Here is a 17,570-nt window from a genome sequence, read left to right as displayed (position 1 = left end):
CACGTCTGGGACCTGTTGGATCGGAGGGTGAGGGCTAGGGCCAGTCGCCCCAGAAATGTCTGGGAAGCTGCAGGTGCCTTGGTGGAAGAGTGGGGTAACATCTCACAGCAAGAACTGGCAAATCTGGTGCAGTCCATGAGGAGGAGATGCACTGCAGTACTTAATGCAGCTGGTGGCCACACCAGATACTGTCTTACCTTTGATTTTGACCCACCCCCCCTTTGTTCAGGGACACATTATTCAATTTCTGTTAGTCACATGTCTGTGGAACTTGTTCAGTTTACGTCTCAGTTGTTGAATCTTGTTATGTTCATACAAATATTTACACATGTTAAGTTTGCTGAAAATAAACACAGTTGACAGTGAAAGGACGTTTCTTTTCTTGCTGAGTTTAGGTAGAGTTAAAGTGACTATGCATAGATAATAAACAGTGGCAGCAGTGTGAAAGAGGGGGGTGCCAATAGTATGGGTAGCCATTTATTAGATGTTCATCCCAGGGTCTTATGGCTGTTTAGAAGCCTCTTGGACCTATACTTGGTGCTCTGGTACCGCTTGCTGTGCCATGGCAGAGAGAACAGTCTATGACTAGGGTGGATGGAGTATTTTACCATTTTTAGGGCCTTCCTCTGATACCACCTGGTATAGAGGCTTGGCCCCGGTGATGTACGGGGCCGTACGCACTACCCTCTGTAGTGCCATGCGGTTGGAGGCCGAGCAGTTGCCATACCAGGCAGTGATGCAACCAGTCAGGATGCTCATATGGTGCGCAGCTGTAGAACCTTTTGAGGATCTGAGGACCCATGCCAAATATTTTCAGTCTCCTGAGGGGGAATAGCTTTTGTTGTGCCCTCTTCAAGACTGGCTTGGTGTGCTTGGACTATATTAGTTTGTTGGTGATGTGGACACCAAGGAACTTGAAGCTCTCAACCTGCTCCACTACAGCCCCGTCGATGAGAATGGGGGCATGCTTGGTCCTCCTTTTCCTATACTCCACAATCATCTCCTTTGTCTTGATCACATTGAGGGAGAGGTTGTGGTCCTGGCACCACAACCCTATAGGCTGTCTCGTCATTGTCGTTGATCAGGCCTACCACTGTTGTGTCATCGGCAAACTTAATGATAGTGTTGGAGTGGTGCCTGGCCATGCAGTCATGAGTGAAAAGGAGGGGACTGAGCACGCACACCTGAGGGGCCCCCGTGTTGAGGATCAGTGTGGTGGATGTGTTGTTACCTACCCTTACCACCTGTGTGCGGCCGTCAGGAAGTCCAGGATCCAGTTGCAGAGGGAGGCGTTCAGTCCCAGGGTCCTTAGATTAGTGATGAGCTTTGAAGGCACTATAGTGTTGAACGCTGAGCTGTAGTCAAGGAATAGCATTCTCACATACTGTAGGTGTTCCTTTAGTCCAGGTGTGAAAGAGCAGGGTGGAGTGCAATAGAGATTGGACTGGGTCTAGGTTTTCTGGGATAATGGTGTTTTTTTCATTTGATTTCACCTTTATTTAACCAGGTAAGCTAGTTGAGAACAAGTTCTCCTTTGCAACTGCGACCTGGCTAAGATAAAGCATAGCAGTTCGACCCATACAACAACACAGAGTTACACATGGGAATGGGAAATAAATACAGTATGGGAATGAGGTAGATAGCCCATCTGTATACAGCCTGTCTATGTACAGGTGCAGTGATCTGTGAGCTGCTCTGACAGCTGGTTCTTAAAGCTAGTGAGGGAGATGGGAAACTCCAGCTTCAGTGATTTTTGCAGTTCGTTCCAGTCAGTGGCAGCAGAGAACTGGAAGGAAAGGCGACCAAAGGAGGAATTGGCTTTGGGGGTGACCAGTGAGATATACCTGCTGGAGCGTGTGCTACGAGTGGGTGCTGCTATGGTGACCAGCGAGCTGAGATAGGGTGGGGCTTTACCTAGCAGAGACTTGAAGATAACCTGTAGCCAGTGGGTTTGGCGACGAGTATGAAGCGAGGGCCAGCCAACGAGAGCGTACAGGTCGCAGTGGTGGGTAGTATATGGGGTTTTGGTGACAAAATGGATGGCACTGTGATAGACTACATCCAGTTTGCTGAGTAGAGTGTTGGGAGGCTATTTTATAGATGACGTCGCCGAAGTCAAGGATCGGTAGGATGGTCAGTTTTACGAGGGTATGTTTGGCAGCATGAGTGAAAGAAGCTTTGTTGCAAAATAGGAAGCCGATTCTAGATTTAATTTTTGATTGGAGATGCTTAATGTGAGTCTGGAAGGAGAGTTTAGTCTAGCCAGACACCTAGGTATTTGTAGTTATCCACGTATTCTAAGTCAGAGCCGTCCAGAGTAGTGATGCTGGATGGGCAGGCAGGTGTGGGCAATGATCGGTTGAATAGCATGCATTTAGTTTTATTTGCGTTTAAGAGCAGTTGGAGGCCACGGAAGGAGAGTTGTATGGCATTGACGCTCGTCTGGAGGTTAGTTAACACAGTGTCCAAAGAAGGGCCAGAAGTATACAGAATGGTATCATCAGCGTAGAGGTGGATTAGAGAATCACCAGCAGCAAGAGCGACATCATTGATGTATACAGAGAAGAGAGTCAGCCCGAGAATTTAACCCTGTGGCACCCCCATAGGGACTGCCAGAGTTCCCGGACAACAGGCCCTCCGATTTGACACACTGAGCTCTATCAGAGAAGTAGTTGGTGAACCAGGCGAGGCAATCATTTGAGAAACCAAGGCTGTTGAGTCTGCCAATAAGAATGTGATGATTGACAGAGTCAAAAGCCTTGGCCAGGTCAATGAATACAGCTGCACAGTAATGTCTCTTATCGATGGTGGTTGTGAGCCATGACCAGCCTTTCAAAGCACTTCACGGCTACAGATGTGAGTGCTACGGGTCGGTAGTCATTTAGGCAGGTTACCTTAGTGTTCTTGGGCACAGGGACTATGGTGGTCTGCTTGAAACATGTTGGTATTACAGACTCCGACAGGGAGAGTTTGAAAATGTCAGTGAAGACACTTGCCAGTTGGTCAGCGCATGCTCGGAGTACACGTCCTGGTAATCCATCTGGCTCTGCGGCCTTGTGAATGTTGACCTGTTTAAAGGTTGCCTACGGAGAGCGTAATCACACAGTCATCCGGAACAGCTGATTCTCTCATGCATGTTTCAGTGTTACTTGCTTCAAAGTGAGCATAGAAGTTATTTAGCTCGTCTGGTAGGCTCGTGTCACTGGGAAGCTCGCGGCTGTGTCTAATAGTTTGCAAGCCCTGCCACATCCGACGAGCGTCGGAGTCGGTGTCGTATGATTTGATCTTAGTCCTGTATTGACGCATTGCCTGTTTGTTGGAGGGCATAGTGGGATTTCTTATAAACTTCTGGGTTAGAGTCCCGCTCCTTAAAGCAGCAGCTCTACCAATTAGCTCAGTGAGGATGTTGCCTGTAATCGATGGCTTCTGGTTGGGGTATGTACGTACAGTCACTCTGTGGACGACGTCGTCGATGCACTTATTGATGAAGCCAGTAACTGATGTGGTGTACTCAATGCCATCGGAAGAATCCCAGAACATATTCCAGTCTGTGCTAGCAAAACAGTCCTGTAGCTTAGCATCTGCTTCATCTGACCACTTTTTTATTGACCGAGTCACTGGTTCTTCCTGCTTTAGTTTCAGTCCAAAAAACAAAAAACTGCATAAACTGTTGTGTCTCCACTTTGATTGCGGCGTGAAGCATTCTGAAAATTTACAGGGGGCTCAAGAACGGAAGGATTTAGTTCCGATGGGGAGGAGATGTTGTATGCTTTTCAGAAGGATGATTATGTAAAGGTTGAGTTTTGAGTCCGTTTTTTTTTTCCCCCTCTGGTTGCACATTTAACATGCTGGTAGAAGTTATTGTCATTAAAAAAACAAATGATAGTCCCACTATGCGCAAACCAGATGGCATATTGCTGCAAAATGCTGTGGTAGCCATGCTGGTTAAGTGTGCCTTGAATTCTAAATAAATCTCTGACAAGTGTCACCAGAAAAGCACCCCCACACCTCCCTAATTCACGGTGGGAACCACACATGCGAAGATCATCCGTTCACCTACACAAAGATACAGCAGTTGAAACCGAAAATGACAAATTTGGACTCATCAGACCGAAGGACATATTTCCACCAGTCTAATGTCCATTGCTCGTATTTCCTGGCCCAAGCAAGTCTCCTTCTTATTGGCGTCCTTTAGTAGTGGTTTCTTTGCAGCAATTCGGCCATGAAGGCCTGATTCACGCAGTCTCTTCTGAACAGTTGATGTTGAAAAAAAAAAGAAGGTGGCTACTTTGAAGAATCTCAAATATAAAACATACATTTACTTTTTTGGTTACTACATGATTTCATATGTGTTATTTCATTGTGTTGATGTCTTCACTATTATTCTACAATGAAGAAAATAGTAAAAATAAAGAAAAACCCTGGAATTAGTCGGTGTGTCCAAACTTTTGACTGGTACCGTATGTTACAATATTAGTATTAGCATGCACAGAGAGCATTGAGTGACTAGAAAGCACATGCATACATTTGGAAAGTAAACACTGCATTTGGGTTGGCAGATGGCTGTGGAGCTAACCAATTAAACAGAAGTTAATCCCCAAAAACCAAAGCCCTAATAGCACTAAAATGAATATGATCTGATGGCATACGACAAGATCTATACAGGAATCCAAAAAACCTCCTGGTCTGTGGAGCAACAATATACTGTGTGCGAAGTGTGCAGACCGCTCATCTATTTATCCGTGAGACAACATCCACATATCATCAGACCTCTTACACAGATGGCAGATAGTGTGACTTTATTTCACCAGACATTAAATCCAGTATCTTCTAGGCCTATAATCTATTGATGGGGATATGCTTAACTCTCATACCTTGGACAGGAAAACATACAGCTCATGGTGAGTCTTGGTCACTGTGCTCCACGTTGAGTCCGACCACTGGACCTAGAAGAGGGGAGGAAGACAGCATCATTCATCAGTATGCTTTACCAAACACACATCATATACATTGCTTAGACAGTATGTCATTCCCCTGAAATATGCAGATGAAACAAAGTATGGTATTATTTGATACTTGGCAGTCAACCACTTTACTACATTCTGGGATCTGAACGACTCCACATTCCATTTGGTGATGTAGTTTAGTATTTAGATCGTCCGATGTGTCCTCATAAGTCACTTTTAATTAAACACACACAGACAGCTCCACTCTAAACTCCTGCTCAGAATGTTTGAGGTATTTGATTTTGTAGCGGGTCATTGCATACCTTAGTTATGGAAGTAAATAAGGATCTTAGAAAGAGCTAGGTTGGAATTTCTATGTACATGTTTTGAGCAGAAAAACATAACAAGCTCCCTTACGTACCCTGATAGTCATTGCCTTGAAAGGATGTTTTCCCATTGGGAAGAAGAACAAAAACTCACCCTGAACTACTCTTGACAAGTTTGCATACCAATAGAGGGCCTTTGATAATTTACACTAAGATTGAGTTGGTGTACTAAGAAAAAAACTGATGTTAAACATTTCAACCATCTTGTATCAACAGCATCAATACTTATCTAGACCTTCTCTGAAGGGAGTGGTGCCATACTGGAGTGTTGTCATACTGTCCTTTCAAAACATTACCCCGCTGGCCCTAAATATTCACAAATCATCTGAATCTTTAGAAAACATACCAAGAGGTGCTTTCTGTTGCCTCTCAAAGCAGACTAAATAATGAATGGTGACAGATTGAGTAGTAGGTTTTAGTCTCAGCCGCTCACCTCACTCAGATGGTTAGAGTGAACTGATGTTCTCTCATGCTTTGGAGGCCAAGAGAATAGGAAGGATTTTACTGGGCTCTGATTTGATTCAGTTAGGCTACTAGCCGCAATTATTTATTATTTTATTTGTTCATTGTTTGGGTTAGTTGTAGTTGTATGTATATGTAGCCTAACATTTCAGAAACAATAGTTGACTGAGAGACTTTTAGGCTATAGCGCTCAATCACAGACAAGCACATACTTTTTCTGATGCTTATACCGTGTGTGGAAGGCTATATGAAAATATTCTACTCTGTAAATAGTGCATTTTTTGAATGTGACATTCCATCATCACTGGGACCAATAATCTGCTCTGCGGGGGGTTCTGAACACAACAAGCTCTTTCACAGCCTGGCAGTCTACTCTACTCTGTCCATCACAGAGTTAACCTGTGGAGTCTGGTAGTTGGTGCTCCCCTACTGAACACCAATGAGTCCCAAATGGCTCCCTATTCCCTTTCTAGTGGACTACTTTTGACCAGGGCCCAGCTCTGGTTAAAAGTAGTGTACAACACAGGGAATAGGGTACCATTTGGGAAACAGATCTTCACCTTGATCCCTGACAAAGGTGAATGATAAGGTACTCATCAGCTTGAAGTGGGATATAAAAAAATCTGTTGCTCTTTGAATACAATGTACATTTCGCTAATATGTTTATACCCAAATAAATTCAATTTAACTCCCAAACTGTTTCTTTCAACACTTGAGCTGCTTCCAACGTTGACTAGTGTAAATTCCTCAGACACTGAAGGGACTGATAGGGAGAGTCGTTTTGGCTTTAGTAGCCAGGCTAGGCTCCTTATAAACATCTGAATAATAATGTCTGATTTGTAGGCCCAGTTCAAGCCGGACACAGGAGGTAGTGGTTTGTCTAGTATGTCTGCCCTTCACAAAAGGAGAGACAAAAGGAAAACAGTGAGCATTGAAAACCAATGATTAATGAGTGTTTTAAACCCCAAGTCCTCTCTGATCAGGGTGAAAAGATAACCAACATTTTCATTATTTAGTTTAGAACAGATAAAGGAGCCAAGGATGTAATTCCCATCGCCTTAGTGGAAAAGTGAATAACGCTGAATTAATGTGAAACAATTCAACAAGTAATATGCTAGGCCTACTTCTCAAAGCATTGTTTTACACTGAACTCAGCACAGGCCTACCCTAGTATTACAGGCTACTCTTAGTTGTGTTGTGTATAGCCTAGAGTAGACAGAGTGAAATTCCTCCTGTGCTGAAGATGATGGATGTTCTCCCCTATTTAACTCACTTAACACCCTCTTTCATATACCATGCCCAGCGGAACAGATGGCACAGCCCAGCAAGCCACTTTCTCTTTTGTGTGTGTGTGTGTGTGTGGGTTGGTTCTTCTATCCTTGTGGGGACCTAAAATCCTTAAGTCCCCACAAGGATAGTAAAACAATAAATTCTCCCTCATGGGAACATTTTCCACATCCCCATATGGACAAAGGCTATTTTAAGCTTAGGGGTTAGGTTTAGGGTTACAATTAAGGTTAGAACTAGGGTAAGGGGTTAGTGGTTAGGTGTAGGGTTACAGGTTAAGGAATATAGGATTTTTAATGGAAATTAACTTTAGGTCCCCACAAGGAAAGAAGAACAAAATGTGTGTGTGTGCGCGTCAGTTTCCAGCCCTGGCTAGCAGCAACATTTTACCACTGTCCACCTCCACATTTCAGCCAAGAGGGTTTCCACTGCCAGTTGATTCCTTACACAGTCTGTACAGCGCCTCTTAACTTAGGCTACATTGGTGCATCATTTTCAAGTAGGCTATAAGACAGCAGGGTTCAATAACAGATAAACCCTTCTCCAGCACCAAAAAAGCCTGGAGAGCAGGTTTCAGAAACCTGTTGGACCAAACACAATCCTCTCACTGAGATATCTCCCTTAGACCAAGGGAATTCTAGCTTGGTCAAGCAAACTGACCGCTGCACTCACGTTTCATTAGATTTAATACGAGGTTGGTTTCACAAGGCGAAGGGAAATCCCCTTAAAAAATCCAGAGGCAACACTGAGCCTCTGCCTAGGTACAACCTGTTAGGCTAACCGAAGACTTCATTCTGCCCAGCCACACAGATGATAAGGATGGGAATTGGATCAAGGCCAGGACGGCCATTCCTTCCATTCACGAGTGTCACACACACCTCCACGCAGTCACACACTGTCAGTACCACTGTCTCTGTAGAGCAGACTACGCAGAAACAGGTAAGGTTTAGAAGTCTCCTAAATAAAGCTCATCTTGTTATCCATATAACTTTGATCCGATTTTAACTGTTAAGTGACCAACACAACACTTATTATCGTTAGGATGTGTTGGCAGTATGTTCTAGGTACTTAGCTAAGTAGCCTTCATGGTTTTGGTCAATTTCAGTAGATCACAGATAAGGACAGCATTAGTCAGAAATACATCTATTCTATTACTACTCCAGCTATCTGAGCAAAAGCATCAGCAACGTTGTGGTGAGGACATCATCTCATGATCTCAGTGTTATGAAATCTTGGAGCTTCCCTCAAGTCTTTCAACCCTCTAGTCTAAATGGAAGACTTTCCGTTTTTTAACAGGCTGATATGATGCCGCCGCAAGCTTGTAAAAACAGTCACGGCAGATGTTATGGGGTCGCGAACGATCAAGGACATATTTCCACCAGATTGTGTTCTCTTGCAAAGGAGGGCAGCATGTGAATAGCAGGGAGCAATCCTTCCTGCTGTCCTATTTAACCTGGCTCTCTCCGTCTTGCTCTCCTCCTCCCCCTCACAGACTCCTCAGCACAGTGCTGTTTGTCACAATGCCTGGCCATAGAGGACGGACTGTTGAGTCAGGGCCAGGCAAAGTCTTAGATCTCTGCCTGTCCAGATGTTGTAACAGAACATTGCACGATTTACAGAAAAAAAAATACAAAATATTGCATGGACAATCTGAAGCTCAGGATGAACGTTTTTTTGGGGGGGTGACATAATTTGAATGTGAGGAAGCGCAAACCAATCTGGTGGTCAACGATATATAGGTCTAATAAAAATAAGTATACCTACACACTACAGGGGTATGCTTCAAAAATCATGAAAAATTTGAGTCCAAACGTGAACATACCTCAATACTGTATTCCTGGTTTCCTTGGTTCCAAAAGATCTTCTTTAGCTCAATCTTGTCAATGTGAACTGCTACAGGAAGAAAGAAGTCCAGGGTTATTCTTTTGAGAAATTAATTGCTGTTCACCCAAATGTAATTTTGATTAACACAGAATACATTGAACACTGTTAAAGGAATGGCATTGCTCTCCTTACCCAGAGTCAGAAGAACTCATGGGACACCATTTACATATCTCTGCATGCATACTGAAGGAAGTTAGCGGTAGTTTCACAAGCATTGCTACTATACCTGTAGACTTCCAGTCATTGCGCTAACACTAGTTAGCATTGGCTTGGGAAACTACCGCAAACCTCCTTCATAGTACACGAAGAGAAATAAAAATGATATCAACGAGTTCACCTGCCTCTGTGCAAGTAGAACATGGGAATCAATGCAAGAATCTCACAGTATCAGTTTAAAACTACAGATAATTGGAATATATCCTGTCTATTGAGCCATATTTTACCATTTGTTTGGGTCTCTTGTTTTTACCTCAAACGTACTAGGCTACAATACATCTTGCTTGAACACTCCTCTCAACATGTGAATGAGACACCTCAGAGGATGCAATAACAAACAGGATTGAGACTACCTTCTCTCTGAGATAAGGTCCTGTTCGGGAGCTGCTTGGGAATACAGTAGGCCGACTGACCCATGTCAGTGCTCCTGAGGCTGAGGTCCTCCTTTCGAAGGGTATGCTGCAACCAAGAAAGTGAAGTGATTGGTGCTTTTGTAAAAAAATATATATTTTAAAGTGCGTTCTTCCCCCAATAATAGTCCCACTAAACAAATTCCCCCTTACAACACTTAACTGGAACCAATACTAATTTCCTCCTCTCCACATGCTTTGAAAACTAAATTTTTTTCTCCTTTTTCAGTTTAATTTATATTCATAAGTCAGCTCTGTTTTGATTAGAAATATCGCCTATCCGCAGGAAAGTGTAGGGTAACTGTCTTAACGAGACATAATTATGCCGAGAGCCAGTCAAGAGGGCATGACAGAGTGCCCCTATAAGAGAGCAGTCAGTCAGACAGACGAGAGAGAGAGGGTGTTTGTCTCGTTCAAACTCCTGGCTTTTTCATTGGATGCCAGAGAGAAAGAGGGGGAGCGAGAGAGAGAGAAAGAAAGAGAGGGAGAGAGAAAGTGAAAGAGAGAAAGAGGGGGAGAGAGAAAGAAGGAGGGGGAGAGAAAAAGGTTTCTCCAACACAATGCAAAGTAAGATCACAATGCAACCATTCACAAGAATGCTGGGTGTTCCCATTCATAATAGCTAGCTACAATGGAGAAGATGACAGAAGACACAGTAGCCGTGGCCAGCATGTCTGCTGAAACCAGATAAGCTGTCTCTCTCTCTCTCTCTATTCTCCTGATTGAAAAAGTGATCTTCATTCTATGGCGTCTGTCATTTTGTTGACAGCACAATGAACTCGGCTTGTAGTCATATGGCCATGCACTCAAGACTGTTCTTGGAAATGAAACTGCTTTAAGCAATACTTGGTATGAAAGGGTTGAACCACTTTCCTCTCTTTTTAGGCTCCACAAGTCTATTCGCATCAGTGCATGCTACGATTATTACGGTCTATCCCTACAGCAATTATTTGGTCCCACTTTACTAGAAATAAAGTGCTACATTAGGTCATCTGAACTCAAATCTGATTCCATATAGATTTTGTATTAAAAAAGTAATCTGTTCATTCCTATGATCTAGGTGGCCTCTAACATTTTAGAAAAACAGGTTATTCTTGTTTAAGTAGTACCTACCTCATGAATTATTGTCAAAGTAAAAGTCAGGTAAAAGTCTTACTGGGGAACGCCCCCTGTGGACTTGTCAACATCATATGTACCAGGGCCCCCCGACGGGGTGGGTGCATTTCAATAGTCAACAGTAGCAAAGCCTTTGCTGGCTTTTTTCTTCTCGTTTCCACACCTGCACTGATCTAACCGCACAGGATAATAAATGTGATGGGAGCCTTTCACCTGCTCAGTTCAATCAGGTCAGTGACAATAAGAAGTGAGGTAATGAGTTGAGCTAAGGAGAGGAGGTAAGGTGAGGAGGCCCCTTTAGATTCACTCTTGAGACGCACTTAAACTGTCAATGTGATGCTTACCTGGACGCTCGGGCGGTTGTGGCAATACCTTCTCTCCTCTATGGCCCGTTCCACATTGTCCAACTGGTGCCTGGCAGTATCCCTCTGGTGAAAAGAGAACGCCGGGTGCAGCGAGGCCATGGTGAAAAGCAGAGCCAAGTGCTCCAGGGAACCCGACTCTGCCTCCAGTGGAGGCCCACTGGGATGCTCCAATCTCCCGGACTTCATTCCACCATCGCGAGGGGAATGTTGATCAGGTACATTCTGAGCGCTCCCACGTGGAGATACTGGAACGCCATGATAAGTATTCAAGAACAGCGCTGGATCCATATGGTTCAAAGCACGATAAAGTGTGCTCGCGCATTCTCTGTTTTCAGATCTCAAAAGTGACAGGCAGACAAGTAGTTTGGAACGAACGACAGGGTCGGCAACGTCCATAAGGAGGCCCAAGTCAGTTTGACTGTTCGCCCTTATCTCAAAGTCTCGGAAGACGTGGAAATCTTTCCGTGCAAGGTCCTCAAGGCAGGATCCGAAAAAGCGAAGCTCAAGTGGTTGACACATATGAAGTATTCCGTACATAAACTCTATCCGCTTTGCTGGGTTGAGGTGCAAGCCGAACCACTCAAACACCGTCTCCTTGTCAATTTGCGACAGGCGACACGATTCCCTCGTTGAATCCTTGAATCGGTGGCTCACACCACGGTACGGAATCGAATCAATAGTGAGACTGTTGTAATCGGTATTTTCCTGCTCGTCTTCGACGGTATGGTGTTCTTCCTCCGCCGTTCGCATGGGCAGTTTAATTTTCAGCATGATCAACTCTGACAGGACTTGTTAGCAATTATCAATTCATTCAAATGTATCGGAGCATTACATACTCGCTCCGTTCGCATCTGTACACTGCCGCGGAGTAGTATTTATGTGATATTAGAAGGAATTTCAATAGTGAGATTATGTATAACTGGCTCAGTAACTCATTTCATACACTGACTGTACCACTCGAAAATCCCATAGTTGACTCCTCCCATCTTTCATCAAACTGCTGGGTCCTAACTTCATCCTCTGTACCGGGTCGTGACAAGGGTGTATTTACCAGAGGTCACCGAAGTCACTTTCTCTCATTAATGTAAAAACATTTTTTTAAACTAAATGTGTCAGTGCTGTCATAATGGATTGTTATTCTATAATATTCTATTTCATTCTATATTCGATATATAATTGCATGAAACTGTGAAGTGCAATTCACTGAAACATATTTACACAATAAAGAGAGTAATGGCGTCTTTTTGTAGGTACCAACTCGGTCATGGCTAGAAGGGATCCAGCTTCTGTTCTGAGATAAATAAATAAAAAACATGTTTTTACCTTTTATTTAACTAGGCAAGTCAGTGAAGAACAAATTCTTATTTACAATGACGACCTAGTAACAGTGAGTTAACTGTCTTGTTCAGGGGCAGAACGATAGATTATTAGCATGTCAACTCGGGATTAGGTCTAACAACCTTTCGGTTACTAGTCCAACGCTCTAACCGCTAGTCTACCTGCCGCCCCGATCGTCACTTTTGGAATTTTTAAGCATTTATGAAAAAATACATAAAGGCTTCATAATTTATAATACTCAGGTTAACTGGCTGATTGTCTTATGAACAAATCCTATAAAATATCAACCTGTGTTAATCTCAGACCTTATTTCAGAGTTTATTCCAAACCCCTATTCTTTCCCCATTAATTTTGCCGATAGGAATTTCTGAACGAACCAGAGGTAAATAATGTACGTTTTTTAGGACTACAAGCTGGCTAGCTCTATATTGCACAATATATAGTCAAATATTTTTTACAACTAACCCATGATAGACGTTTCCAATGTGATTAAATTAATCATTGTGGGCAGAACAAGCAAAGGAGCCGTTTCAAATATTTTTAATTGGAAAATATTTTAGAAGCATTCATTGATGTCTATTGATTAAAAAATTATGCAATATGATTCTAAATATAACATATGTCTTGAATACTGTCATATACACAGCATTTTAACATAATATTCTAACAAACCACCTGAAGATGCAGGAATCAATGCTATTTGTGACATTGTTTCATTGATGAGTCAGTCTAGGTAAATCATTAGATCTGATAGCAAAAATGTACAAATTAAATGGGTCCACCCAATAGAATGCAGCATTGTTGTTTGATAGTAATTTTCCATGAGCATGTGAACATTCCAACTGGTTTCAACATTATTTTATCAGCCTGCATACACTTTTGTATAGACTCCCATATAACAAGATGTAAAGGTGTGAAAAACATAGAACGCTACTTTTTTGGAGACATCATATAACTGTCACGGGCTTCGTAAGAAGTAGACCAAACTGTGGCGTACATTTCTGTTTATTTAGGTAAATGACGCCAACAAAGACACGACCGTGAAGCTTAACATAGTCAACTACCCACAAAACAACAGGGAAAGAAGGCTGCCTAAGTATGATTCCCAATCAGAGAAAACTATAGACAGCTGTCCCTGATTGAGAACCATACCCGGCCAAAACATAGAAGCACAAAAACCTAGAAAAGAAAACAGAATGCCCACCCAAATCACACCCTGACCAAACCAAAATAGAGACATAAAAGGCTCTCTCAGGTCAGGGTGTGACAATAGCAATTTGATCAGGGGCTTGTGGGGAACAATTTAATAACATCAAACCTTTGCCACCTCAAAGTGGACACATTTGGACTATTATGCCATTTAGCAGATGCTTTTTTATCCAAAGCAGTTTACAGTTGTGCGTGCATAATGTTTATGTATGGCTGGCCCCAGAAGGAATCAAACTATCAACCCTTGGCATTGTAAGCTCCATGCTTTACCAACTGAACCATCTGGCCCATACAGCTCGAAGATGGCCCTGTTGAGTACGCCAGCAGCAGGTGGTGAGGGAAGGAGAAGGTAGCTAATCAATGGGTATCGTTTCAATGTTGTATGAGTGATCCTTTTCATTTATATATGATCTACTAACTGCAATAAAGAGGGAGCTCCAGATTTGGCAGTAATGGCATAAAGTGGAAGGGTTTTGGACCATCTGTTCCACAAAATGAAACCAAATAAACAAGTATAGCTATGTTTGTTTGTATTTTTGTTGAAAGTTTGACCTTTGACTATACCTCTCACAGGTGGCTGCAAGCAGGCAGGTTTCAGAGTCTGGGTGTAACCCCTCCCCTCTAATCCACTTCCAAACCCACTAGGCCCTCCTTGAGAAGTCTCAGGTCTACATCACAGCTTTGTGGTATAAAAAGGCTTCTAGAAACATCTATTCATGTCTGCTAGCTACATTACAGCGTGTCATCTTGTACAGCGCGGAGTAGCCTATTGGAGTAGATTTATATACAGGAAATGCTTTGTGTTACTGCAGGACTGTTTGCATTTACACTGATGAATGGCATATTGGCAGGCGAGGAGTAAAGAGTGGAGGTAAGAGAAGGATAACTCATAACTGTCTGAACATTTTTTTTCCTGATTTTCCTGTAAAACATGTACAATCATGTTCACTTCTTCAAAGTGTAGTTTTTGTTACAAATGTGATTTATCACATATAACTTTGAAAGTCATTGGCTTATTACATCTTTACTAAAATATATAGTTTGCCTTTACATTTACGTCTTTTAGCAGACGCTCTTACAGTACCAATTAGGGTTAAGTGCCTTGCTCAAGGGCACATTGGCAGATTTTTCACGGAGTTGGCTCAATGCTCTTAACTGTTAGACTACCCGCTGCCCCATTCACAGGGTGTGTGCTTTCTGTGTATAAAAATGTATCCCCTATCTTCATTTAATTCAAGGAGGACTTTGCACTACGGTTGCTCGCTCAACAGTGAAGACATGAATATTATTAGGATCAGTATTAACAATTGCATGCAATTTCTAGCTAATATCACTTGAGCTGCTCTTTAGAATGCAGATAGACATGAAAGCAAAGAAAGTCCAGGGCTCTCTGATGTCAGAGGCTGCCTACCTGCTCAGTCCTCGATTATACCTCACAGACAGCACCCGGTAACCCATTTTAATGTTCCTCAAGGGCCATCTTCCCTGAGGGTCTGCCTCCCTCCTATGTGTTTGTGGCCAAGAGCCCCACCGGCCGTGAGAAGTTGGACCTGATCAGAGTGCTCTCTCAGGACAGGCTGAAACAGTTTGTTGTGACACTCAATGGGCTGGACAAGTCTGCCACCTTCACCATCACAACCAGCAGTGTCATCAAGAAAGAACAGTGTGTCATATTCAATGATCGAGGCATTAAGGTCTGTAGAAACACACTGAAATAATGACCCCAAAACCTTAGGACTGGTTTCCTGGACACACATTAATCCTAGTACTGGGCTTTAAAGCATATTAAATGGATAGCTTAAAACTTCTTAGGGCTAGGTGTCAATGGGACACCCGTCGACAACTTCTGGTGAAATTGGAGGGGGCGAGATACAAAAACTGAGGCTTTACTGCGATCCTGAGCAAATTGAGGAAGAGACGGCGTGTGATATACACTCTGTGGTGAGTGTAATGATACTGTAACTACGATACTCATTGTTTACTTCCATATGTCACTGAAGGTTGAGGTTTAATGCAGGGAGCCAAAGATACAATTATCATCTTCATATCATTATCTCTCTCTGTTTATTTCTATACAGGAGGATGACAGGGGGAGTATGCTTGTTGGTTGTCTATGTGTTGCTCAGTTTTTACAGTACATTTGTACACTTGTTGCGTTGTCCCTGTTATGTTAAACTGTTTTCTGCCCCCAGTGTCTCCTGGACAGACAACCTGCAGCAGTGGAGAGCTGTAACTGCCCCAGGGGAAACCTGGGCCTCCTGGTCTTCCTGGGCCTATTGTGATTAAGTAATACCATGTTAGACTAGAAAAGTACATTTCCTGAAGAAAATGTGGTGTGCTTGCTAGCTTGTTTTAATGTATTTATGGTTATGAGGTAAGTTATAGTAGTGGTAGTGACTGCAGTAGAAATGGTAGTGACTGGTTATAGTTGAAAAAGTAGGTAGATGAAGAGATTGGTTGGTTGTTTGATTTATTTGGATGGGATAAGATAGGATAGCATGAACATTTGAAAGTTGTTTTTGTGTGTCTAACAGTTCAAAAGTTACTGTTGGCGAGTTATTTTATGCAAATGTATGCACATTTATATAGTTATAGTTATAATTTTATGTTAGGATAGCCTGAACATGTGAAAGTTGATTTGGTTTATTTCCATTGAAATGGATTGGATTTTAAATATTGTCGTAGTTCAAAAAGTAAAAATACTATCAAAAATGTTTTCTCAAGCAATCTAAGTTGGGGACGTATGCACATCTGAAAGTTTGTTTCGTGGTAATATCTTAAAGCGTTTAAGCGCAAGAGTGAGCCATATAAATAAAACAATTATTTGACTATGTAAGAAATCTAAAGTTGTGCTTTGCCTTCAGCAAGAAGGAATGGAAACACTGTACACCTGGTGACCGTGTCAGTGTGCCCAGCGCCCGGCCCACCACAGGAGTCGCTAGTGCGCAATGAGACAAGGACATCCCAGCTGGCCAAACCTTCCTGTAACTCGGAGGACGCTGGTCGATTGCATGAAGGATTAATTGATTGAGGAAATTGATGGATCATTTATTGAGATTTTTTTTTTAAATGGCTCTACAAAATGCAAACTCTTTTATGAGATGGGTACAGCTACTTCATAGCATGTCTGTTTGACCGCTGTAGGGCTTCCAAGGTGAGAATGGGAGGGAGGGGTCACCTGGTACTGACGTTAAGCCTGTGAGTACTGGCAATCTCTCTTACATTATACAATATATCTGATTTCAAAACTATCTTTTCCATATTCAATTTATACCAAGAGAATCATATACTATTATACTGTAGGGCCAAGCTCCCAGCCCTCCAGGATCTCTGTATCAGGCGGTGTGAAAGGAAGGCCTGGGAAAATCTTTAGAGACTCCAGCTACCCAAGCCATAGACTGTTCTCTCTGCTTCCGCACGGCAAGTGGTACCGCTGCACCAAGTCTGACACCAACAGGCTCTTGAACAGCTTCGATCCCCAAGCCATAAGACAACTAAATAGTTATTTTTGCACTGTCTCTATGCACACTTACAGGATGCTACACACTCAAGCACACTGACACACACACACGCAGACACACACAGGCAGACACACTCACTTTATTTGCTTACACGCACATATGTACACACATTTATACACACTCAAATACAATCATCATATACGCTGCTGCTACTCTTTTTATCATATATCCTGATGCCAATTCACCTTACCCCTATACATATCTACCTCTATCACTCCAGTATCCCTGTACATTGTAAATATGATATTGGAACTGACCCTGCATATAGCTTACTTCTCGTGTTCTTCTTATTTTAATTTAGTTTGTTTTTGTTCTACCTTATTTTACTTTTAGTGCTACATTGATATTGATTACTGGGTTTAGAGTTTGCAAGACATACATTTCACTGCACTTGTGACTGTGACATTAAAACTTGAAACGTGACACTACA

General features: G+C 42.6%; 1 protein-coding gene and 1 long non-coding RNA gene across 4 annotated transcripts in view; one reads left to right on the top strand and one right to left on the bottom strand.

Moving 5' to 3' along the window:
* Positions 1-12,095, bottom strand: part of LOC112226888 (zinc finger CCHC domain-containing protein 2) — a 24,297-nt gene extending 12,202 nt beyond the window's left edge. The window contains exons 1-4 of one of the 2 annotated variants that reach the window (XM_024391538.2): positions 11,052-12,095; positions 9,535-9,640; positions 8,904-8,974; positions 4,875-4,946 (exon numbers count right to left, since the gene is read on the bottom strand). In XM_024391538.2, coding sequence (XP_024247306.1) covers positions 4,875-4,946; positions 8,904-8,974; positions 9,535-9,640; positions 11,052-11,843 — 1,041 coding nt within the window. In that variant the 5' untranslated portion in view covers positions 11,844-12,095. The remainder of the gene's footprint in view (positions 1-4,874; positions 4,947-8,903; positions 8,975-9,534; positions 9,641-11,051) is intronic. The other variant, XM_024391539.2, reaches the window with a different exon arrangement.
* On the top strand, positions 10,750-17,570 carry LOC112226466. Of its 2 annotated transcripts, none has more exons than XR_006080183.1 (4): positions 10,750-10,937; positions 14,432-14,490; positions 15,094-16,817; positions 16,923-17,570. It is a non-coding gene; the product is annotated as an uncharacterized LOC112226466 (long non-coding RNA). The 2 variants fall into 2 exon arrangements; XR_006080182.1 differs by lacking the exon at positions 10,750-10,937 and adding an exon at positions 12,416-14,305.

This window comes from Oncorhynchus tshawytscha, linkage group LG28 (genome assembly GCF_018296145.1).
Source record: "Oncorhynchus tshawytscha isolate Ot180627B linkage group LG28, Otsh_v2.0, whole genome shotgun sequence".
Taxonomy (NCBI): Eukaryota; Metazoa; Chordata; class Actinopteri; order Salmoniformes; family Salmonidae; genus Oncorhynchus; species Oncorhynchus tshawytscha.
The sequence above is the reverse complement of the archived record's forward strand: the minus strand, read 5'-3'. Positions and strand labels throughout refer to the sequence as shown.